At 46.0% G+C, this 26,368-nt stretch overlaps 1 protein-coding gene and 1 long non-coding RNA gene across 4 annotated transcripts; both read left to right on the top strand.

Moving 5' to 3' along the window:
* The first annotated feature begins 3,751 nt into the window (after window positions 1-3,751).
* Window positions 3,752-9,837, top strand: LOC124665648. Of its 3 annotated transcripts, none has more exons than XR_006990647.1 (9): window positions 3,752-4,270; window positions 4,350-4,495; window positions 6,438-6,952; window positions 7,049-7,097; window positions 7,182-7,255; window positions 7,929-8,143; window positions 8,236-8,519; window positions 9,090-9,255; window positions 9,406-9,837. It is a non-coding gene; the product is annotated as an uncharacterized LOC124665648 (long non-coding RNA). The 3 variants fall into 3 exon arrangements; XR_006990648.1 differs by having other exon boundaries at window positions 7,929-8,336; window positions 8,441-8,519; XR_006990646.1 differs by having other exon boundaries at window positions 7,929-8,519.
* A 6,010-nt stretch (window positions 9,838-15,847) lies between these two features.
* Window positions 15,848-17,699, top strand: LOC124667319 (aspartyl protease family protein 2-like). The gene has a single exon (XM_047204622.1). It carries the CDS (start codon window positions 15,865-15,867, stop codon window positions 17,359-17,361), a length of 1,497 nt encoding a protein of 498 aa, XP_047060578.1. The 5' UTR covers window positions 15,848-15,864; the 3' UTR covers window positions 17,362-17,699.
* The last annotated feature ends 8,669 nt before the right edge of the window (window positions 17,700-26,368 follow it).

Here is a 26,368-nt window from a genome sequence, read left to right as displayed (position 1 = left end):
GTAGGTGGCACCAAAAGACCACTATCATTATAATCATCATAAATAGGAGGCAAAGTATCATCAAAGAAAATTTTCTCCTCAATGCTTGGGCGACTAAAAAGATCATGAAAACCAGACTTCCCCAAGCTTAGAACTTTCTATATCATTATCAACAATGGTGTTCAAAGCGTTCATACTAATATTACTACCGAAGCATGCAAATAAGATTTCATAGGTTTTTAAATTTTCGCATCAAACAATCCATGTTTTAAATCAGGAAATAGAATAAGAAGCTCATTCTTGTCCATTATGCCAAACTAGTGTAAACAAGAAACAAAAAGATGCAATTGCAGGATCTAAATGAAATAGCTTCGAGTACTTACAACGGCGAAAATAGCTTAGTAGCCGAGATCCGGAGTGTGAGTACCTTTTACCTTTCCTCCCCGGCAACGGCGCCGTGAAAATAGCTTGATGTCTACGGGAGCTTCTATTCTTGTAGACGGTGTTGGGCCTCCAAGAGCGGAGGTTTGTAGAACAGCAGCAAGTTTCCCTTAAGTGGATCACCCAAGGTTTATCGAACTCGGGGAGGAAGAGGTCAAAGATATCCCTCTCATGCAACCCTGCAACCACAAAGCAAGAAGTCTCTTGTGTCCCCAACACACCTAATAGGTGCACTAGTTCGGCGAAGAGATAGTGAAATACATGTGGTATGAATAAGTATGAGCGAGTAGTAACGCAAGTAAAACGAGTAAACAAGCGAGCGATAGCGATATTTAGGAACAAGGCCTAGGGATTAGACTTTCACTAGTGGACACTCTCAACTTTGATCACATAACAGAATAGATAAATGCATACTCTACACTCTCTTGTTGGATGATGAACACATTGCGTAGGATTACACGAACCCTCAATGCCGGAGTTAACAAGCTCCACAATTCAATGTTCATATTTAAATAACCTTAGAGTGCATGAAAGATCAACACGACTAAACCAAGTACTAACATAGCATGCACACTGTCACCTTCACACCATGTAGGAGGAATAGATCACATCAATACCATCATAGCAATAGTTAACTTCATAATCTACAAGAGATCATAATCATAGCCTACGCCAAGTACTAACACGGATGCACACACTATCATCATTACACCGTGCAGGAGGAATAAAAATACTTTAATAACATCACTAGAGTAGCACATAGATAAATTGTGATACAAAACACATTGCAATCATAAAGAGATATAAATAAGCACTTCACTACGCCATTCATAACAGTGAATAAGTATTATGTGAAATATAGCCTAAGAGACCCACACGGTGCACACACTAGTCACCTTTACACACGTGGGACAAGGAGTCTCCGGAGATCACATAAGTAAAACCCACTTGACTAGCATAATGACATCTAGATTACAAGCATCATCATATGAATCTCAATCATGTAAGGCAGCTCATGAGATTATTGTATTGAAGTACATAGGAGAGAGATGAACCACATAGCTACCGGTACTGCCCCGAGCCTCGATGGAGAACTACTCCCTCCTCATGGGAGACAGCAGCGTTGATGGAGATGGCGGTGGTGTTGATGGAGAAGCCTTCCGGGGGCACTTCCCCGTCCCGGCGGCGTGCCGGAACAGAGACTCCTGTCCCCCAGATCTTGGCTTCGCGATGGCGGCGGCTCTGGAAGGTTTTTCGTACCGTGGCTTTTCCGTGTCGATGTTTTAGGTCAGGGACCTTTGTATAGGCGAAGAAGCGGAGTCGGAGGGGCGACGAGGCGGTGACACCATAGGGCCGCGCGGCCAGGGGGTGGGCCGCGCCACCCTATCATCTGGGGGCCCTGTGGCCCCCCTCTGGCGGCTCTCGGGTGTTCTGGATGCTTCCGGGCAGAATAGGAACCTGGGCGTTGATTTCGTCCAATTCCGAGAATATTTCATTACTAGGATTTCTGAAACCAAAAACAGCAGAAAACAGCAACTGGCCTTTCGGCATCTCGTCAATAGGTTAGTTCCAGAAAATGCACGAATATGACATAAAGTGTGCATAAAACATGTAGATATCATCAATAATGTGGCATGGAACATAAGAAATTATCGATACGTCGGAGACGTATCAAGGTTCCATTGCAAGGGTTCTATTAATCTAGGACTAATCTCCAATGTCGTCTAGTGATTCTAGCGTCGTACAATTCGCGTTAACCATGAGATCTATAATGGCTCTGGGTAAGTCAGTTGTATCTTTTTCCTCTTGCATATCAATGAACTTGATAGGGTCTAGCTGGGTGTTGGAGATAACACTGCAGTAGGTTGGGAAATCCTTTAAAATCCCCATCCATGTGGGTGAGAGGCTCTACCGTCTATGAGGGATTGTCCGTAGTACACCGGGGGTAAAGCCGTATAATCGGAAGATGTCTACCGGGGTTGTACGGATGGACAAAAGGGTGAGTATGCAGGGTCGCGGAGAAGGCAGTGATTGGCTTGGATCTTACACCTGACCCCACACCAAGGAAGTGTGGACGAGAAACGCGTCTCGGTAAGGTATCAAGGATAAGTTCTCTTATGGGAAAAGTAACGCACCTCTGTAGAGTGTATCAAATTGTGGCTGTCACTCCCTGTTCCGGCAAGGGAACTACGAACGCGGCAAGAAAGGAACTCCGTGAAGTTCTGTTCAACCTGTGAAGACTGGCGGGCATAGTTTCAGAATAAAATCAACCTTCTGAAGAAATGTTTTCGAAACATGCATTGACCTGAGATTTTCTGATCAATGGTCGTAGCTAGGGCATCAAACACATTTTTCCTTTTGAGCTTGTTGAGTACCTCTGTACTCACTTTCTTTCGACACCGTTGCTAGACTGTGAAAATGAAGTGGAGGCCACCGACGGAGCAACGAAAGGAGATTACGAGCTGGTCTACGAGGAACCAGATCTGTCCGGAGGAGTGGAAGGCGTGGACTATGGGATAGTCTACGGGGCCGATAACAATGATGCGGAGGAGTAGTGTCATACCCTAGTATCTTAGAGCCGAGCAGCGTAGTAGCTTACCTAAATAAGTTGCTGAGCTCAGTTTAATCTTTATGCTGGTTTGTAATAAACTTTAGTAGTATCTTAGGGTGTTCTCATCGGACCTGTGAGAATACCAACTTGTTAAGTCTATGATTGTAATATAATATCGAGTGTTATGACCTGCAATGTTTCTGTTGTACCACTCTGAGGGATGTGATATTTGTGAAGAAGTCCCTTCATTAAGATCATATCAACGACTTGTATACTACAACATGTAGTGGTATGCTGGGTCACCGCAGCTGGGTCCAGCTTTGGGCTCTCCTTTCGCCGGAGAGACAGCGGGATGCCATGGTTTCTGGATGCACACGGCTCCAGATGGTCGCTCGGGATATCTTGTGCCAGGATGGCTGGCGTCATACTAGGAGGCTTTGTTGATGTGTAGTCATAGTATGTCATGCTTTTTTCACTGGTTGATTTTTGTATCAATTCTTGGCGATGATTGAGTTGTAAACAGTACCGAATTTGAACCTTTATCTTCTCTTTCTTAATAGATGGTCCCATTTTGCTGGTCTCACAGCGAGCCACGTCACTTCTTAAAAAATGTGGCAAACTGACACGCCCCGACACGCCCCGTCGGCCTTCCTGTCCAGACGCCACGTCCGAACGGAGGCCCAGACCAACCCGTCGCCCTTCCTCTCCAGACTACACGCACGAACGGAGGCCCAGACCAACACACTCGGTGGCCAATCCTCTGCAGAGGCCAGCCCCGAACGGACATCGATCGCCTGCTGCCCTTCCTCGCGACGACGAGGCGCGCGGACCCTCCCCGCCTCCTCCCCATCGATCTCTGCTGCCTTCCTCGCCAGATCCACCCGCAGACCCTCCCCGCATCCATCTCTGCCCTTCCTCGCGAGATCTCTGCTGCCCTTGCTCGCCAGATGGGCCGACACCGGCCGACTCTCTTCCTCTTCGCCCCAGTTCGTCTTCGTCCATCGATCTCACCCCACCACGGATCCGCCCCAGTTCGTCTTCGTCCATCGCCACGGCTCGCACGAGTCCGACTCCGTTCGGCTTCTTCGTTCGCTCCTGCTCGCAATTCCCAACGGCTCTGCTCTCATGCCAATCTCCTACCATTAAACACAATAAATCCGTCTTCAAGGCAGTAGAAACTGCTCGGACAATTTCTTCCGCCACCGCCGTCTTAAAGCCACGCAATGGTTCTGTCCGCCCCCACAAAGAACCGGCGAAAGTACGCCGCTGCAGCCACCACGGGCAGCTGCTCGAACGCCGGTACCTACCCCTCTCCATTATTCTTCCTCATTCCTTTTGTACAACTAGAATCCCTCAGTCCAACTTAACAATTTACCAGGTTCATCTGCGCCTACGGAATTACGGAAGTTGTTGCGCCTCCGGATTTATGCTGCTACCCCAGGCCGTACGGTTTTCTTGGAATTGATTTCGGATTGATTTTTACACCTGTTCATCATCCACAGTGTACACTGCATTCTTCAACTGGTACGCCTACTGTCATCTCCTACTCTTCGTTTAAAATTTACATTTGTTGGCCGTCAATTCATTTGTTATGCTCAGTCCAACTTCTGTGCTGCTTCTTTTTAATTTTCATGTATCTGTTCCCAAAAGAAGATACCCCGCCGGTATTGCTGCGGCACACATATCAATAAACTGGTGAATCATAAATAAATAAAAACATGTCTGTCCTTAGAATAGTTATGAAACTTTTGAGGGATACCTTCTGATACCACAATTGCATATGTCTGGGAGAACATTGTTCAGCAATTCATGTACACAAATAAATCATAGAGCATTATCTACAAACAGAGTGGTAGAACACAGTTTGTTTCATCCGAGTTGTGAAAAAAAAAATGAATTAGCTGCAGATTCAGATTGCCTTTTAGTTAGTTGAACTACACATGCTCATTGGGTCCCTCCATGGTTACAGAAGGAAAGCAAACATGAACACTAAGAAAAAATAAGACAGTAAGTGTTATTCATACAATCATTGAAGATACAAAGTTTTATAGTAATTAATCATATTATATTATATTCTATTATAACAAAAGAGTTACATGTTTGTTGCTGTTATAAGTTCAGTGTACACTAAAGCCTGCAATATATGCTGAATCCCCATACTGATGCATCATGAGGCAAGGTCATTTCACACAGCGGGGAAAGGGATACTGAAATCAAAGTAGGGATTAGTAAATTAGATGAATAACTGAAACCGCTTAACTTAGGACAGAGGGAAATTGCTTATATTTTTTTGGAAGAAAACTGATGTAAAGCATACAGTATGGCAATCCTGCGATTAGCAGGCTACATTTTCATTTCCACCAGCTAAGTCATTGTGCGCTCATTGATCCATAATTGCCATTGTTTCTCAAATAGTGTCCTCTGAGTTTCTCAATTTGCCCAACCTACAGCTTATATTGCACATATCATATGAAAAATAATAAAGCATATTACAATAAAAAAATAGTAGGAACCAAGGAAACATACAGCCTAGAAGCTTACTTGAGTATGGTTCATCATTTCCTCAACTTTCAAACACTACCTCAAACAATGGTGCTCCAAAATTGGACTGACGGGATTATCAAATTCCATACACATGTACTGCACGGTTTTTCGCATAGATAGACTGGTACCGATCTGGATCTTCGGATGTAACTATATCTACAACAGATGAAACGATATGCAAAAATATAATTGCTGATAGAATGGACGTTCCAAAATAACACCATGTTCCATAGGTCAACAGCTTGAGCATCACCTACATTACCACAGAGTATATATACAATAACTGATAAAACGCCAGGTGACATTATTACAGGTAGAAAATAATACAGTGGGAAGCACATAACTGGTAGGTTAGTAGTTTTAGCAGTTTGCTTAGTCGTTTAAACACCGGAAAAAATCATTTGGAATTACAGGTTTCCATGTTATCTGCTTTGTAGTTCAGAAAATGGCAGTGAAAATACTGACGTACAAAAATAGACTGTTGCATACACATAGCAGGCATAAATGAAAGATTAGTAGGTACCCCTTAAGCCATACATTAGCCCTGTGTTGGTGCGATTCTGGACAGTGCACAATGCATGTACTGCAAAAAAAATTGCCCAGCCAAAACAGCCACAATATGCAACAACATACGGCTTGAACTATGTGGCCTCAAAACTAAACAGGACACCGCCCTTCAGCAACTAATTGTATAACTGCCTGGTTGATTCCTTTTATCGAGCACCTCCCAGTCATTCAAATTGCCTAATAAAAGAGATGCTGCACATATGAAATCAGTTTCTTACCATCAAAATCGTAGTAAGCTATGAACTGTGCGAAACCGAAATTGCGTAAAAAAGAGTTCTGGTATATGCTGCTTCTGTTTAATTGACATGTATCTGCTCCCAAAAGATGGATAACTCTGAAAATATACAACCTGCAGATTCATCTCCGCGTACGGAATTTGTCACGCCTCCAGATATCCGCTACCCCTGACCGTACCGTTTTCTTGGAATTCATTTTGGATTGATTTATACATCTGTTCGTCATTCGCAGTGCATTCTTCCATTGGTACGCGTACTGTTATCTCCTCCTCTTAATTTCAAATTTACATTGCCGACCGTCAGTTCATTGGTTATACTCACTAGAATGCATCTGTGTTGCTTCTTTTAAATAAGCATGTATCTGTTCGCAAACTATGGATAGCTCTGAAAATATTCAACCTGCTAGCCATTCCGTTTCGCGTGGTCATGGTCGTGGTCGCCCACGCCGTAGTTCTCAGCCTGCAGTCACTCCTACCCTACACCCGTTTTTTTCTTCGGATAACCGGCAACGGCGTATGCAGCTTATACTTCTGCAGTGCTTGCCTTCCTTCCGTGAGAATGCGTACTGCACGTTTAGTAGTAAAGATTCCTGGAGCATTTTGCTAAACTTTCATCGGATGCATCTATTGTTTTGGTAAGTTCATTGCACTCATAATTTATCAGTTTGAACCGTTGGTTATTCAATACATGAATTTCTGCACTTTATAAAACTTAAATGTTTTCTTTTCAGAGTCCGATTGGCACCTACTTTCTCTGCACACTTTGGGAAAATACCAGGGGTATGATTCAACTTCAGGCGTGTGCCATGGGTAACCAAATTTGGATCAGGTATTTCCCCTACTGACCGTTTGATGCTTATGCAGGGAAACACTGCAAATTAAAACACTGTCTCCTATGAAAATTCAAAGGAGGCCTCACCTCAACACCAATAGTAGAGGTATGGTTGAATATATAAAAGCCATCTACCTGCCTCTCTCTTCACGACGTACATTGCGTCAGTTTGCTTCAATATGTTAAAATAGTATAGCCAATAAGATACAAATTATGCAATAGTAGAGATATAGTTGAATATATAAAAGCTATCAATCTGGCTCTCTTCTCACGACGTACATGAGCATGCTCAGAGTTGACAACTCTCATATGTGTGATGAAAGATAATCCAAAATAAAACAAAATCTGCATATACTGCCTTGAATTATACTGTCCAATCAGTGGAAAGATAAACACGCTGTGGATACATACGCAAGTAAGCCCATTGAAAAAAATTACTGTAATAACCAACTCTGCATAAGAACACCTGCCTGCATAGACATGTGTATGCAACTCCTCCAGCTGTGGATAAACACGCTGTGGATACATACACAAGTAAACACTGCATAAGAACGCCTGCCTGCCGCCTGATGAAATGCCTCAACTATCAAACAGGCTGATGACTTTTCGAGGTTAAACAGCCCCTTAGCCCATGCTTTCCTTTTGTATCTAGAATATCACTATGGCTACCAAGTTAGTCTCTCACTGTTTTTGTTTTGTTTTCAGCTAGATTTTAGCCATATTGTCAAATATGCTCATTACTATCCCTGATCTTATTACTTCTTCTAATTACTTTACAGGTGTTGCATCCTTCAACTGTAAGAATTTTGTCGCTAACAGCAACCCACTACATGGCCGTCGAGCGTCGGTATGTGCAGAGCCGCGAGGCAGCGCGCGAGGGCATTTGACCCACTGTATATGCATTTTCTCCTGATCTTATTCCTTCAATATCAGATCATAAATTTGATACTCCAGACTACAAAGTCCAGAGTAACATCAATCACGGCCCTTGAAAGTCTGTCCATTTTTTCTTGATAATTCATTTCTCCCGCTGGATGTGCATACACAACATATACTAAACCTCTGCTGCAACTGGTTCTTATGCAGTGCCCAATATGTGTTGGATTTTCTCTACTTATTTTGCTGATGATTGATTCCCCCTACTAATTTACAGGGAAAATGTTCATATGCAAAGCCCGATTACGCCTGTGCGGCTCCAATTTTATTTCAGATTTCTCTCAGTAAAACCTTTCTTGCATTCTAATTAATCTGATTTGATCTCTTTCTGCTCTAACATGTACCACACATGAAGGCTGAAACTACATCTGGTCCATCTCTGTGTCTCATGGAAGCTTTCTAAGTACTTTGTCCTGATGATTTATTTTCATACGGTAAGTAAGTACAACAACCTGCTTCTACATGTCTGTGCCTAAAGCTAATTGTTTGACATGCTCTTTCCTACATGCCATTCTTTCAGATAACCATGTTTTTCATTATGCATGACTGCCGGAATTTTTCATAATCAAAAATATTTTTGATTCATATTCTTTGATATAGCACAAACATCATTATAGATTATGTACCTGATATTAGAAAATGGAGCTGTCTGACCGAGATGAGTTACCATCAATTCGAGCGAACATAAGCTCTGACATATCTTAAATTGTTCGAAAAATGGATGTTATTTATCACAATAAACACAACATCAAGCGAGGATTATCGTAGATGTACTGGTCACATGTTTTTCCGGACCTGCTATTAGTAACCGGTGCTTTTTTGTTCTTTTTTTTCGTTCACTATTTCTCCCCTGGTTTCATGCATTTTGTATACCCAGATCAAGGTTTGATTTTCTTTCACTAATTTCGAATAAATGCCTTATTCAATTCTTTGTCAAACATACTATATACCATTAAATTTGCAATAAATGCTTGATTCTATTCTTAGTCAATCTTCAATTGTAGGTACTGTAGGTACACCTGGCCAAATTAAAGGCACCGCAACATCCCTCTATATAACAGAACACCAACAATACCAATTCATCTGTCCATATCAAAATACATAAACAACTTTCAACCCGGAGGCTTCACCCATCACCTCGCACATGGAGCAACAAGGAGGAAACAACAGGTAATCCTCAGTCATCCATACATTCATGTTAACACACATATATTTCTAATTCCTATCTTCATGTAAAAATCTCTATATCCTCAGTCATCCATACATTCATATTAACACATATATATTTCTTATTCCTATCTTCATGTACACTATATGCAGCACGCCAATGAGGCCTACCGCGTCCGTAATTCCATCAGAACCAAATCGTCAAAGAGAAGCTAACAAGATGTACATTAAAGCAATAGAAGAACTGAAGCACATCAAACGACCAATGCATATAACTTTATAGGCGGGTGACCAAGGGGAGCCTTCACGTGCTGAAATCAAAAACATACTTGGAAAAGATGAGTTCTTCACAATGGAGTACATCAAAGAAGGAAAGAGACAAGTGACAGCTATCTTTTCTGAGTAATTTTTTTAAAAAGGCAATAAGTAGTTACCAATTCAATCATCGGGTCCTCACATCATGTAACTTTTTATAATCAACTTCCAAATAATCAAATGAACTCCCTTTAATCAAATGTTTCATAAACAATGAAAAATGTATATGACCTTTCTTCAATACATCGCTCAAGAAATCCCGCTGCAACACATGATGATTGGCGAAACTGGAATGTACTAAGATATCGATCAGGCGTCATGATCACAGTGGTTGATTATCTATTTGTGGCAATGGTTCTTCTCTCTGTTTCTTTGGATGATCCCCAACCTGGAAATGGGAATCAGTATGTTTATTGCAGCTATACAACGGATTGATGCCATATCTTCCTTTTAAACTACTAATATTTAACAGTGAACAATATACAGTTTTCAGGGTTTGTCAACATCTCACATGTTCATTTCGATCAATTTTTATCGGAAGCATTTAGCGATCTGTTAAACTCATTTTACTCATAATTTATGAACGATACATTGATTTATTTTAATCTAAATCAGAAACTGATAATTTTCTCATCCTTTATATGATCTTTTTATGATCCAGCTGCAGGTATCAATATAAGGAATGCATAGCCTTCCTTCCACCCCCGCTTGAGCATCTGAACTAGGGACTGATGTATTGAGGTTAACAGATAATCGAATAAAGATAGTTTCATCAGATGAATACAACGGCATAACAAATATATTAGGTACAGACGAACAACTTACATCCTAAAATTCGCAAGCTGATCCCAAGCCTTCTGTACTCTCCTAATTAATCAGATACTCTTTTTTTTTAGCATTTTAAATCATGCTATGTGTCCAAGGAAGCACGTGAAACGTTCACTAAGCTGTCAAGTTCCAGTTATCTATATGCTTTCTGGCTTCTGGTGCCTATATTAACCATATTTCTTACACAATTTCACTAAATTGGAAGTCATGTTATTTGATTACACCAGAACACTAATTTGTTATTCAGGTCAAAACTTGGGTCATAATATTATGAAAATTTTAAAATGTCCAGTTCAACTATTGAATATATCTAAGTAATATATTTTCTTTCTCAATTACTTAGGACTACAATTCTTAGTCCTACTCATGTATATTTTTAAAAATCCCCGCCGCAACGCGCGGGGTATCACCTAGTTTAATAAAAAGCTGTGTGCATCACCATGATGCAGAAGCGGGGGTATATCCCCATTTCGAAAAAATCAATGGAACTAGGGAAGTCCATGTTGATCTAAAAAAACAAAAACAGCCACGTTGACATGCTAGACTTTCCCCCTCTCTCTCCTATCAAATCCCACCCCACACCGACCGCTGATGAACTCTGTCACCGCCTCACCTCAAGGTCCTCCCGCCACCAGCTTGCGACCGTCGCCGTGCTATGCTCTTTGTCCTACCTCGCCGGCATCTGCCACCATGGTGGCCTCTTCCTCCACCTCACCACACGAACAAAGCCCTCGCAAGCTAACCCCATTGTCCTTGGAGGCTTGATAAGAGAGGCAAGGGCGACGCCTATGGAGAGATCCGTGCAGCTGCCACTCCGGCTAACCAACCTCTAGCAGCACGGCCTCGCGGGTGGAGAGCGGCATCACAGCCACCGCTATAGCTCACCAACCTCCAGCGACCAGCGACAGTGCGCCATGTGGATCTCCATCTGTAGGGGTGACACCCATGGAGGGATCTGCGCCGCCGCTGCCACTACGGCTCACCAACCTGTAGCAGTAGGGCCTCGTGGGCAGTTGGCGCCATCACCGCCACCGCTGCAGCTCACCAACCTCCAACAGCAGGGCGCCATGTGGATGTTTGTCTCCTTGCGTCGCTCCCACTGGCCCATGGAGGACGATAACGACCTCTGCGAGTGGCCTGGCGGCGGCAGATGCATCTTGCGCTTGAGGAGCGCATGAAGGTGCGCCACGCGTGATCGATGGAGGTGGAGGGAATGGATTATAGAGAGAAGGAGAAACGCCGAGCGGAGGGAGAAAGGAAGGAGGAGGAAGAAGAAGAGACAAGGAAAGAAGATGTGGAGCTGACATGTGGGTTCCGTGTCCACCTCAGCTCCTCCAACACATGTACTGCCAACTAAGCCCCGGCAACAGAGTCCCACTGATTAGGATTGCTGTCAAAATGCTATTAAACTGGAATTAGTGCGATCTGATACTCCATGCCCCTGAACCGGTATTTTTTTTAAAAAAAGTAGTAAAATAGGCACTGACCTGTTACCATATCCCAAATCATGGTGGTTTTATGTAATTTACTCCAACCCCCTTAATGCATATGCCTTTTGTTACTAGTTAATAAAGCGTCTCAAAAAGAAAAGTTAGTCTAACTAATGCGAAAATGGGAGAGTTTCATGTTTTTTCAATAAAATGAATATATTAATATTACGAAGATATGAATTACACATGGCCTCTGCACCAATTACATGTCTAAAAACATCAAGGGGGAATAAAAAGGGAGTAAACAAAACAAAGACCTCGTCATGGTGTTCAATCACTCGCAAAAGTAACACTCTAACCACCACATAAGACAACACTCACACTATAACGAAGATTCTCCAAATGCAACGACTCAAAGAAGGAAATAATGGACAAGCGTTGCTATCGTGTGATCGAAGATCTTGGGTTTTCACCCTAAAGAAAGCCAGAATTTTCAAAACAATATCTTCATGGAGGTCATTGCCAGGTACAAGAAATGAAGGCCAGACTTTGGGTTTCTACCTTGAAAATCATGGCTCGCTACTCGAGGAGCACCACCAAGATTGCATCCCACCTATGCTGCCAACCCACCTTGCCAAGGCTACTGCTGCAAGCCTCCAAACACCTGACACATATGGAGAACCTGTGTTGCATTGTTTTCATCGCAAGGAGTACCCGCTTTGCCATTACCAACCTCCGATCGCAGTCACCACAACTTTCTCCAGCTTTGTCAGTTTTATGGAAATTTACATTAAGACATGTCTCATGGCACCTAAAAAAGTGAAAAAAGGAGCTTCGCGCCTCACCCAAATAAAACCACTCTCGCAGAGTTTTACGTTGATGACAAGCAAATGACGGTGAATCATCACTCACCAACATTTGGGAATCAAAGTTATAGCAATTTTGACAATACATAAAATACACCGGACATGCGTTTTCAATCCGAGCAATCCATAAACATTTAGGACTCATAAGTGCCTTTTCATAAAACTGGGATTAACTTGGCATCAATATTTTAGGACCTCGAGTGTATTGTAAAAAACTTTCTTTCCATTGTAGGTTAACTCATTCAGAAGAATTTACCAAAGGAGAATGTTCCCTTTGGTAGAAACTATTCATGTGGCCTTTTCTGACCCAGGAACGATGAAGAGGACAATAGTCCGGACGGGTGGATCCGCCTTGAACGGTTCACATGCCGTCACCGTTGTTTTCTACGCGCTGCGAACGAGATCACACTGGAGCGCCGGTACGCCGACAGCAAGCAACGGACGTGTCCACACCACCGCGTCGTCGTCTAGTCAAATTTCGTCAACAAGAAACGAGCGTCCACACCGCTGACACATATGAGGTGGGAAAGACATGTTGAGATGACCCGACCTACCAAACACACCCTAAAAGACCGTGTGCATCACCATGATGCAGAAACCGGGGTATATCCCCATTTCGAAAAAATCAATGGAACTAGGGAAGTCCATGTTGATCTAAAAAACAAAAACAGACATGTTGACATGCTAGACTTTTCCCCTCTCTCTCCTATCAAATCCCACCCCACACCGACCGCTGATGAACTCTGTCGCCGCCTCACCTCGAGGTCCTCCCGCCACCAGCTTGCGGCCGTCGCCGTGCTCTGCTCTTTGTCCTACCTCGCCGGCATCTGGCACCACGGCGGCCTCCTCCTCCACCTGACCACACGGACAAAGCCCTCGCAAGCCAACCCCACAGTCCTTGGAGGCTTGATAAGCGAGGCAAGGGCGACGCCTATGGAGAGATCTATGCAGCTGCCACTCCGGCTAACCAACCTCTAGCAGCACGGCCTCGTGGGGGGAGAGCGGCATCACAACCGCCGCTACAACTGACCAACCTCCAGCAACCAGCGGCTGTGCGCCATGTGGATCTCCATCTGTAGGGGTGACACCCATGGAGGGATCTGCGCCGCTGCCGCCACTACGGCTCAACAACCTCTAGCAGTAGGGCCTCGTGGGCAGTTGGCGCCATCACCGCCACCGCTGCAGCTCACCAACCTCCAACAGCAGGGCACCATGTGGATGTCCGTCTCCATGCGTCGCTCCCACTGGCCCTTGGAGGATGACAGCGACCTCTGCGAGTGGCCTGGCGGCGGCGGATGCATCTTGCGCTTGAGGAGCGCCTGAAGGTGCGCCACGCGTGATCGATGGAGGTGGAGGGAAGTGATTATAGAGAGAAGGAGAAACGCCGAGCGGGGGGGGGGGAGGAAGGAGGAGGAAGAAGAAGAGACATCGAAAGAAGATGTGGGGCTGACATGTGGGTTCCGTGTCTACCTCAGCTCCAACAACACATGTACTGCCAACTAAGCCCTGGCAACTGGGTCCCACTGATTAGGATTGCTGTCAAAATGCTATTAAACCGGAATTTGTGCGATCTGATACTCCATGCCCCTGAAGTGGTATTTTTTGAAAAAATAGTAAAATAGGCGCTGACCATTTACCATAGGCCAAATCGTGGTAGTTTTATGTAATTTACTCCAACCCCCTTAATGCATGTGCCTTTTTATTACTAGTTAATAAAGCATCTCAAAAAGAAAAAGTTAGTCCAACTAATGCGAAAATAGGAGAGTTTCATGTTTTTCAATAAAAGGAATATATTAATATTGTGAAGATATCAATTACACATGGCCTCTGCACCAATTACATGTCTAAAAACATCAAGGAGGAAATAAAAAGGGAGTAAACAAAACAAAGATCTCGTCGCGGTGTTGAATCACTAGCAAAAGTAACACTCTAACCACCACATAAGACAACACTCACACTATAACGGAGATTCTCCAAATGCAACGACCCAAAGAAGGAAATAATGGACAAGCGTTGCTATCGTGTGATCGAAGATCTTGGGTTTTCACCCTAGAGAAAGCCAGAATTTTCAAAACAATATCTTCATGGAGGTCATTGCCAGGTACAAGAAACGAAGGCCAGACTTTGGGTTTCTACCTTGAAAATCATGGCTCGCTACTCGAGGAGCACCATCAAGATTGCATCCCACCTATGCTGCCAACCCACCTTGCCAAGGCTACTGCTGCAAGCCGCCAAACACCTGACACATATGGAGAACCTGTGTTGCATTGTTTTCATCGCAACGAGTACCCGCTTTGCCATTACCAACCTCCGATCGCATTCACCACAACTTTCTCCAGCTTTGTCAGTTTTATGGAAATCAAAAGTGAAAAAAGGGAGCTTTGCGCCTCACGCAAATAAAACCTCTTTTGCAGAGTTTACGTTGATGAAAATTAAATGACGATGAATCATCACTGCCACCAACATTTGGGAATCAAAGTTATAGCATTTTTGACGATACATAAAATACACCGGAGTACTTAAAAATGCGTTTTCAATCCGAGCAATCCATAAACATTTAGAACTCCTAAGTGCATTTTCATAAAACTGGGATTAACTTGGCATCAATATGTTAGGACCTCCAGTGTATTGTATAAAACTTTCTTTCCATTGTAGGTAATTGATTGAGAAGAATTTACCAAAGGAAAATGTGGCCTTTTGTGACCCAGGAACGATGAAGAGGACAATAGTCGGGGCGTTGGATCCGCCTTGAACGGTTCACATGCAGTCCCCGTTGTTTTCTACGCGCTGCGAACGAGATCACACTGGAGCGCCGGTACGCCGACAGCAAGCAACGGACGTGTCCACACCACCGGGTCGTCGTGTAGTCAAATTTCGTCAACAAAAAACGAGCGTTCACTCCGCCGATGCGCAGGGCAACATTTATTCTCTCTCCCACCGCCACCCCGTGGAGCACCGCCGCTGCCCACCGAAACATCCCCCCAACAACGAGTATCTCAATATCTCATTAAATGCCCTGACTCACTCGATAATTACGAATCATACCACTACTAATCATATTTTAATCCAGTCTCAGGGTAATTAATGGTGCCCGCTATCCCCTTCTTATACCACCGTTCCGCTCCACTCCGGCACAGCATCACCGCCCCACTTCACAGTTCACACCCCCTCACATGCTCATGGCGCCCCCGCCCTTGCTCTCCCTCTCCGCGCTCCTCCTAATCCTGCTCGCCGCCTCCGCCTCCGATGCCGCCGCCAAGCCAGTCCAGACACAGTCCTTCCTCGCCACGCCACTCTCGCCAGAACGTACTTCCGCCCCGTCCGAACTAGCCCGCGACGACGACAAGGACCTCTTCGCTGACAACCTCGCTGCTGCCGAGGACGCCGCCGCCGCATCGACGGTCCGCTTCAGCGTGGTCCACCGGGACGACTTCGCGGTGGACGCCACCGCGGCCGAGCTGCTCGCGCACCGGCTGGAGCGGGACGGGAAGAGAGCGTCCGGGATCTCGGCTGCCGCGGGCGCCGCCAACGCAACCCGCGGCGGCAGCGGCAGCGGCGGCGTCTCGGCCCCGGTGGTGTCCGGCCTGGCGCAGGGGAGCGGGGAGTACTTCACCAAGATCGGGGTCGGCACGCCCGCGACGCCCGCGCTCATGGTGCTGGACACCGGCAGCGACGTGGTGTGGCTGCAGTGCGCGCCCTGCAGGCGCTGCTACGACCAGTCCGGCCCCGTGTTCGACCCGCGCCGCTCCAAGTCCTACGGCGCGCTCGACTGCGCCGCGCCGCTCTGCCGCAGGCTCGACTCCGGCGGCTGCGACCTGCGCCGCAGGGCCTGCATCTACCAGGTGGCCTACGGCGACGGCTCCGTCACCGCGGGGGACTTCGCCACCGAGACGCTCACCTTCGCCGGCGGCGCCCGCGTGGCGCGGGTGGCCGTCGGGTGCGGCCACGACAACGAGGGACTCTTCGTGGCTGCGGCGGGGCTCCTGGGGCTCGGCCGAGGCAGCCTCTCCTTCCCGGCCCAGATCTCCCGCCGCTACGGCCGGAGCTTCTCCTACTGCCTCGTGGACCGCACCTCCTCGGCCACCCCGGCCTCCTCCCGGTCCTCCACCGTCACCTTCGGCTCCGCCGCGCTCGCCTCCACGCTCGCCGCGTCATTCACCCCGATGGTCAAGAACCCGCGGATGGAGACCTTCTACTACGTGCAGCTGGCCAGCATCAGCGTGGGCGGCGCGCGCGTGCCCGGCGTCGCCAACTCCGACCTCCGCCTCGACCCGTCCTCCGGCCGCGGCGGCGTCATCGTCGACTCCGGCACCTCCGTCACCCGCCTCGCCCGCCCGGCCTACTCCGCGCTGCGCGACGCGTTCCGGGCCGCCGCCGCGGGCCTCCGCCTCTCCCCCGGCGGCTTCTCGCTCTTCGACACCTGCTACGACCTCAGCGGCCGCAAGGTGGTCAAGGTGCCCACCGTGTCCATGCACTTCGCGGGCGGGGCCGAGGCGTCGCTGCCGCCGGAGAACTACCTCATCCCGGTGGACTCCAAGGGCACCTTCTGCTTCGCCTTCGCCGGCACGGACGGCGGCGTCTCCATCATCGGCAACATCCAGCAGCAGGGCTTCCGCGTCGTGTTCGACGGCGACGGCCAGCGCGTCGCCTTCGTGCCCAAGGGCTGTTGATTTGATTACGAGGACTAGCAGTCCGTGTGTAACAGAGCGAGCTGGATTAGCGGATGAATGTGCGGCTTTGTCAGTCATAATTTAATTAGCTGAGGAGCTTTGGATGCTGTAGAGCCCTGGCAGTGCGCAGTGCTGTCGGGCATGCTTTGGGAGGAGAGGAGGATAAGACGGTTTGTTTGTTCAAGACTGTAAAAGTGATGGACTGATGGTTAAAAAACAGGCCATTCGCTGTTTCTCACGCCTTTTACCTTTTTACGCTGTAGCTTTGCGGCCTTGAGTATTTCAGTGTACTGTCAGTGTATTGAAGTGCTCTAGGAGAGTGAGTACAAAATCTCCATGGGTAAACCATTTGCTTTTTCCTGATGATAGTCTATTCATGGGGGCAACATTCAGAGTGGTAATCGTCTGAATGACATTCTACATATATATGGTGATTGCTCAAGACAATGTGTTAGAAGAGCTCCATTTTTTAAGTCCAAATACCCCTGATCATATTCGGCAGAGCTTGAGGCATGCCTTTAACGAATGTACAAACTTCCCCTCCCTTCAAGCCAGCGCTAGGGCTGCTGCTGCTTGGGTCGACGCTCGTCCTCTCGCGGGTCAATGAGGTAAGCAGGGTTTCTTGTACCATTTCTCCTTGTGGCAGGTGGGGAATCGAACAGTGACGGGGCAAACTCCTTCACATGCGGCTTCTTCAACCGGTTGAAGCAGAGGTGGGTGCTAGGCAGTGGCGGCTCCAGGATTTACATACTAGGTATTCATTGCAAAAAAATATCTCAAAGCAATATAATACTCCGTAACAAAAACGACTGCAATGTAGTATGAGACATATGACCATAACTTTAGTACCATTATAACAATTTTTCAATCAAGTAATAAAACATCAATACTAGTATTTTTTTTTTGCATTGAGGCAGTGCCTCTTGAAGTCTTGAGTGAACAATTTTTCAATCAAATAATAAAACATCAATACAAGTATTTGATTCAAGGGCAGTGTGGATGTTTTATCTGTCTTCTTTGCTTTTGAAGCTTTTTCCGTCAGTGCAAATAGGCTACTTCTAGCAGCACTCTTCTTCTTTATCTGTCATTACGAGGAAACAAGGAAGAAATTTAGGAATATTAATCAATTATTAGCTGCATCTAAGAAATTATATATGCTACTTCTAGTGCTAGTCTACTAGTCTACTACTCTCCAAAACAGCTAATATGGTTGCTAAGTACTAATCAACCAGACTGATGCGATGAGGAGGGAATCAGGGGAATAAGAGGTGAAGACTGAAGATTACGCGGAGTGGCGTCCTGGCAGTTAACGTCAGCGGCGCCTGCAGCATGCTCCGCTGGCCGGTGCTCCGCCGCTTCCTGCCGGTCGCCGCGCCGCTACTCGCCTGGGCCCTGCCACGCTACCGCCTGCCTGCTGCCGTGTGTGCGTGCGTGGGGCGACCTGAGTTCGTGTGAGCCGATCGTGTGCGGGTTGGCCACATGGGCTAGTAGGCTGCCATATGGATAGATGTATAAAATTTTATTTTGCTCAGATTCTTTGGTATTCACCTGAATACAGGTGCATACCCCCAGCGCCGCCAATGGTGCTAGGTCGACACGGTGGCGCCTCATCGCGTATGAGGATGCCGCTCATGCGGCGACGTCTCCTATGAGAGGATGGCTCGTGCTCTTCTTTAGGACAATGAAGTTCGGCGTCGAGGGAGACAACTTGGCAACTGATCCAAGGGATTTTTTTGATCTGACACTCCCATAGCCCTTTACAGAGGATTTTTTTTTTGTGGCACGATTGGAGGTGTTCTTAGCTGTAAGAGCATCTCCAAGGGAGGCCCCCAAACCCGCCATATCTATCCGAAATGGTATGCGCGGACGCCGCCTGGGTCGAAACTGCGCCCAATATTAATAACGGCCCCCATCACGTGTTTGTTGTCCTTGTATTGTCCACCTATCGCCCTCTTCCTGCCCCCGAAGTTTGGATTGTTTTAGGGGCCGATGGGCCATCTATGTTGTCCAACTTGGTATGTGCGGGCCCCGCTAGTCATCCTCTCACCGTAGTCTCTCTCTCCCAGCAACCATTTCTCCCTAGACCCTTCCCTCAATCATGTGTGTCGCTGCCTCTCCCACCCTGAACCTGCATTGATGTTGAAGAAGGTGAAGCTAGTGGTGATTTGGGGATGTGTTCGGATCGGGCCCGAGGAAAGAAGCTTTCCAAGGAAGACTTGAAGCTTGAGACATCCACCATTGCTTGGCAAGAATCATTGATTGATGATATTCGGCAAAGAGAACTTGAGTGAAAGTAGGGGAAATTCGAGAGTCGAAAAAAGATGAGCGCTTCAAGGACTTCATGGATATGACATACAATCAAGATGCCTCCTTCCAGCCTAGAAGCTTTGCATCGATGCCGCCACCATGTTGGATGTGGCCACAAGGGCGCAACAAGTTGATATCAAGATGTTCAGAGAGTAGACGTGTGTGATGAAGACCGATCTTAGCCTCGTGAACAAAGAGACAGTCGCATGGTTTGTGAAGAAGAAACAAGCATCATCAATACACAAGAATGATAAATTCATTTGATTGGTCAAACTATGTGGGATTTGTTGTCATTTGAGTTGGTACCATGCCCGATGTCGGGCATTCGAAATTCTATGTTTGCACTGGACTCTTGAAGTTGAATGTTTGAGTGATAATGCGGCCCCTTGAAGATGTTCTTAACATGTGACAACTTCCACGGCATGTTACTCGCTGTCATCACGAACCACGATTGCCTAGTTCAATCGCAATAGAACCTCGTCACAACTTCGCCGTGGTAGTGGGGAGTGGGAAAACGAGACGCGATATTGCACTGGACTCCGGCGTCATTTGGAAGGTTGTCTAACGGTCCCAAGAAGTAAAAGAGACGTTGTCAGTAAGGTTACGCTGCATGTGGTCCCGGTCATGGAAAATTATCCCGGCGGCCGGAAAAAAAGAACATGCTACCCCTGGGGATGGGACCGGTCGAAGACGACGGTGGTGGACTGATGAGAGCGATTGGCTGGAAGCCTGGAACGAAAGAAATCCGGGAGGAGAGCGTAGATGGTTTCCCCTTCCCTTTTGCTTTCCCGTTTTTTGTGTGGGGCTCTGTGTCCCTGCATTGAGCGCAGTGTCTTTTTTTGGCTGTGTTCGGGGCCTCCTGCCACCCACCCCATGCATGCAATCCAGATTTGTTTAAGCAGTGGGACTGCGGCCCGCGTCAGTTACTGCCGCTGATGGCAACCCTCCCTCCAGTTCACGCGCACTGCTGCTGCTGGTGGCCGACCGGGTTCGGTAGAGCTGTAAAGAACGGCACATGGGATTGGAATGGGAGCACACAGGACACTGGCCGTTCCGTTCCGTTCGCTTCCACTAGCCCGCCACGCTCCTCGATTGCGCGCTTGTACTAGTATTGTGATGATCTATGCAGACCCAAGTTTACGTGCCAGGGAGGGAGCCCAGCAGACACGAAACAAACTTTGCTATACACACGCGTCCTGTCCGGATCCATATATCTCCACATTCTATGTCATCACTTATAGTTTCATAGTAAAATAATAATTTGTGTGGCTTGGCAAAAAAAAAAAAAACAAATGCCTAGTAAAGGCCGCTGGTACAACACCACATCACACCACAGTACATCAGCCGAACAATGCAACAGAGCACACCGAATAACTTACAACACTACGCTAACAACAAGCACCACTACTTGCAAAGACCATAGCTCACCGGTACGAAGGACGTCGACCAACGAAGCACTGACAAAAATCAGAAAGGAGGTCTTGAACGAGGATAGCTCGGGACTGGGAGCACCAAAAATCACCTTCATGCTCTCATGCCGAAGAGAGTCCCTACCCTCAGTGGCGGAGCCACACTTGAGCTGTGTAGTCAAAATGACTACACGGTTTTTCAACAATATAAGCTAAATGTGTGCAAAAAATAATAAAAAATTATATAAATACATGTATTTGACTACACAACATTAACCTGACAACACTGTGTTGTTATACTGGCTCCGCCACTGCCTACCCTCTCTCCTTGTTTCGAAGGCATCATGAGATAAGCTCACCCGACAATTGGAGTGGTGTTCCATTCAAGATCCAAAGTAGGCCTAGAGCACAACCACCATGACAAGAAGAGCACACCACACTGGCCACACTTCCAGCGCCCTTGCACAACCTAGCTTTTTTCGATAAAGGATGCTTTATTACTTTTGAAAGCAATTACATCCAGCCTCTGCATAACCAGGATGCACACAGCCGTTTTGTTATCTCAAGTCCAAAAAGATAAAAAATAAAAACTAGGCGAGATACATATCGGAATGATGAATCATATAACGCCTATAGAGTAGGTGGGGCATCTATCCGTAGACTATGCTGCCACCTATGTAGGGAAAAAGTATCCCTCGCCGTAGCCTCCAACCGTGTACAGACCTCCGTAAATAGGTCTCGGTTCTCCACTCGCTGAAGAGGTAACCACGAACGGAGAATACCTGTACATCTGTAGATGACCTGCAACAAAGAGCAATTTATATCATTAAAAATCTTGTCATTTCTACATAGCCAAAGCGCCAAGATAACTGCTAGCGCCCCCACCCTAAGAAGCAACTTAAACCTTGAATCGATACTATGAAGCCAATTGCCAAAGACATTGGCAACACTAGTCGGAGGATACAGGGTAGACGCTACTTGGATGAGTCGACCATATAGATCTCGCGAACCGGCACCTGGAAGAATAAGTGTTTGATTGTTTCGTCCCGATGACGAAAAACGCATCGTGTACTCCCATGCCAATTACGCTTAACAAGATTGTCTTTGGTGAGAATTACCCCTCGACGAAGATACCATCCAAAAATTTTAATTTTTAATGGTATCTTCATCTTCCAAATCTTCTTATTATTATCAACTGGTAAATCAGAAAGAAGGATCGCGTTGTAGAAATATTTTACGGAGAAAGTGCCATTTACATGAAGGTTCCATCTAAATTCGTCTGATTCGTCCGATAATTGAATATCTCCGAGCCGTTGAATTAAGGTATTCCATGCCACTAGTTTTTGTCCAAGTAAAACCCGTCTGAACGTCACATTCGGAGGTGAGGTAGCCATTACAGTAGCAATGGTATCACCTTGACGACGAGCAATCCTATAAAGAGCTGGATACTGTTCACTTAAGGGTGCATTGTTGATACGTCTCCGACGTATCGATAATTTCTTATGTTCCATGCCACATTATTGATGATATCTACATATTTTATACACATTATATGTCGTATTTATGCATTTTCCGGCACTAACCTATTAACGAGATGCCGAAGAGCCGATTCTTTGTTTTCGCTGTTTTTGGTTTCGAAATCCTACAAAGGAAATATTCTCGGAATTGGATGAAATCAACGCCCGGGGTCCTATTTTTGCACGAAGCTTCCAGAAGACCGAAGGGGAAGGAAGTGGGGCCACGAGGCGCCGACACAACAGGGCGGCGCGGCTCGGCCCTTGGCCGCGCGGCCCTGGCATGTGGGGCCCTCGTGTGCCCCCCGCGTTGCTCCTTCCGCCTACTTAAAGCCTTCGTCGCGAAACCCCCGCATCCGAGGGACACGATACGGAAAACCTTCCAGAGACGCCGCCGTCGCCAATCCCATCTCGGGGGATTCGGAGATCACCTCCGGCACCCTGCCGGAGAGGGGAATCATCTCCCGGAGGACTCTTCACCGCCATGGTCGCCTCCGGAGTGATGAGTGAGTAGTTCACCCCTGGACTATGGGTCCATAGCAGTAGCTAGATGGTTGTCTTCTCCTCATGTGCTTCATTGTCGGATCTTGTGAGCTGCCTAACATGATCAAGATCATCTATCCGTAATTCTATATGTTGTGTTTGTCGGGATCCGATGGATAGAGAATACTATGTTATGTTGATTATCAATCTATTACCTATGTGTTGTTTATGATCTTGCATGCTCTCCGTTATTAGTAGAGGCTCCGGCCAAGTTTTTACTCTTAACTCCAAGAGGGAGTATTTATGCTCGATAGTGGGTTCATGCCTCCATTAAATCTGGGACAGGTGACGGAAAGTTCTAAGGTTGTGGATGTCTTGTTGCCACTAGGGATAAAACATTGATGCTATGTCCGAGGATGTAGTTATTGATTACATTACGCACCATACTTAATGCAATTGTCCGTTGTTTTGCAACTTAATACCTGGAAGGGGTTCGGATGATAACTCGAAGGTGGACTTTTTAGGCATAGATGCATGCTCGGATAGCGGTCTATGTACTTTGTCGTAATGCCCAATTAAATCTCACAATATTCATCATATCATGTATGTGCATTGTCATGCTCTCTTTATTTGTCAATTGCCCGACTGTAATTTGTTCACCCAACATGCTATTTATCTTATGGGAGAGACACCTCTAGTGAACTGTGGACCCCGGTCCATTCTTTACATCTGAAATACAATCTGCTGCTATTGTTCTTTACTGTTCTCTGCAAACAATCATCATCCACACTATACATCTAATCCTTTGTTACAGCAAGCCGGTGAGATTGACAACCTCACTGTTTCGTTGGGGCAAAGTACTTTGGTTGTGTTGTGCAGGTTCCACGTTGGCGCCGGAATCCCCGGTGTTGCGCCGCACTACATCCCGCTGCCATCAACCTTCAACGTGCTTCTTGGCTCCTCCTGGTTCGATAAACCTTGGTTTCTTTCTGAGGGAAAACTTGCCGCTGTGCGCATCACACCTTCCTCTTGGGGTTCCCAACGGACGCGTGCTGTACGCGTATCAATTGTCTAGCCAAGCATCTTCCCAGAACCGTATCTGTGCTCCATTCCTGATTGAGAAAGTGCCATGGCGAAAAAATCATTTTTTGTCGCCATTAGCCCAGCCCAGAAGTGAGAATCCCCTGGTTTCCAAACCACTTGGGATAATGTCTTCGAGCCGATATACTTTCTCCGAAGAATAGTTTGCCAAGTCCCATCCTCAGTGAGGAGCTTAAACAACCATTTACCCAAGAGAGCTGAATTCTTGACCTCCAAGTCATGAACTCCAAGCCCTCCTTGGTCTTTGGGACTACAAACTATACTCCACTTAACCGATCGATATTTCTTTTTCTCGCTGTCCCCTTGCCAAAAGAATCTGGATCGATAGTAATCGAGTTTATGCAGAATTCCTTTCGGTAGGATGAAAAATGATAACATATACAATACCATATTTGTGAGTACCCAATTAATGAGTACCAATCTTCCTCCCAGGGACAGCAATTTACCTTTCCAACTACTAAGGCGTTTTTGTAGTCTTTCTTCCACTAATTTCCATTTCGCGATTGTAAGTCTCCGATAATGAATCGGAATACCCAAATAACAAATCGGAAATTGGCCTTGCCCGCAACCAAACAACTCTGTATACAGAGTCATATCATTTTGGGCATCACCGAAACAGAACAATTCGCTTTTATGGAAATTGATTTTCAATCCTGACAATTGCTCAAAAGCCGCCAAAATTAATTTCAGATTTTGAGCTTTTTCAAGATCATGATCCATAAACAGAATTGTATCATCAGCATATTGAAGTATAGATAAACCACCATCAACCAGATGTGGAATCACTCCTTCAATCGGCCATCAACCTTGGCCCGCTCTATGAGTATAGCCGACATATCCGCTACAATGTTAAACAACATCGGTGATAACGGATCCCCTTGGCGTAACCCTTTTCGTGTTTGGAAATAGTGACCGGTGTCATCATTAACCCGGATTGCAACACTACCTCCATACACAAAATCATTTATCAGAGCGCGCCACTCTCGAGAAAAACCTTTCATCCTGAGTGTCTGCTGTAGGAAAGACCACTTAACTTTATCATACGCCTTTTCAAAATCTAGTTTTAAAATAACCCCATTTAATTTCTTAGAATGCATCTCATGTACCGTCTCATGCAAGACCGCCACTCCATCAAGGATGTTCCTTCCTTGCATAAAGGCTGTCTGTGATGGCTGGACAACATGATCCACAACCGTATTAAGTCTAATGGTGGCCACTTTCGTGAAAATCTTGAAACTTACATTTAAGAGGCAAATAGGTCTATATAGTTGAATCCTTTCTGCCTCATTAACTTTCGGTAACAAGATTACTTCACCAAAATTTAGACGAAATAATTTAGTTGTCCAGTGTGTAGGTCACTGAACAAATCTAGAAGGTCCGATTTAATCGTGTCCCAGAAAGTTTGATAAAACTCGGCTGGAAAACCATCAGGACCCGGTGCTTTGTTGCATTCCATTTGGAATACTGCCTTCTGAACCTCTTCCTCGGTATAAGGTGCGGTTAGTAGACCATTTTCCTCAATAGAAACTTGGGGTATATCGTCCGTTAAGTCCTCATTAAGAGAGAAGGTACTTTCCTCCGGAGGACCAAACAAACCTTTATAATAATTAGTAATGTAAGATTTGAGTTGCTCATGGCCTTCAATCAACCCTTCATCTTGAGTAAGAGAGTGAATACGTTTTTTCCGATGTCTCCCATTGGCTAGAGCATGGAAATATTGCGTATTTGAATCTCCTTCCAATATGAACTGGGCTTTGGATCGTTGATACCATTTGAGTTCCTCCTCACGAAGAAGACTCGCCATCTGCGCATTTGATTGATTTTTAAGTTCAATCTCCCGCGTCGACAACGGTCTAACCTCCGTAATGACCTCAAGCTCATCAATAACTTTTGATAAGCGAGCCTTCTCTTCTTTAAGGATACCAGCCGTATGGGCAGCCCAACCAGAGAGATGTTTGCGCATTGTCCGCATTTTATTATTCCATCTCAGAATTGGAGAGCTGCCCCCGACCGATCTCTCCCAAACCTTCTTAACCATATCATGGAAACCCTCTCGATGTAGCCAACCAAGTTCAAATTTGAACGGCCGTTTACAAACAGGACGGGGATTCCCAGTAGTTAGGAAGATGGGGGCGTGGTCAGACAAATTTTCAATACGTTCTAGTGCACGGACAGACACCATAGGGTATTTAT

Source organism: Lolium rigidum, chromosome 6 (genome assembly GCF_022539505.1).
Source record: "Lolium rigidum isolate FL_2022 chromosome 6, APGP_CSIRO_Lrig_0.1, whole genome shotgun sequence".
In the NCBI taxonomy this organism is placed as follows: domain Eukaryota; kingdom Viridiplantae; phylum Streptophyta; class Magnoliopsida; order Poales; family Poaceae; genus Lolium; species Lolium rigidum.
The sequence above is the reverse complement of the archived record's forward strand: the minus strand, read 5'-3'. Positions and strand labels throughout refer to the sequence as shown.

Bases quoted from the DNA above. Each gene is read 5' to 3' on its own strand.
- LOC124667319 (XM_047204622.1), top strand. From the start codon at position 15,865: ATGCTCATGGCGCCCCCGCCCTTGCTCTCCCTCTCCGCGCTCCTCCTA.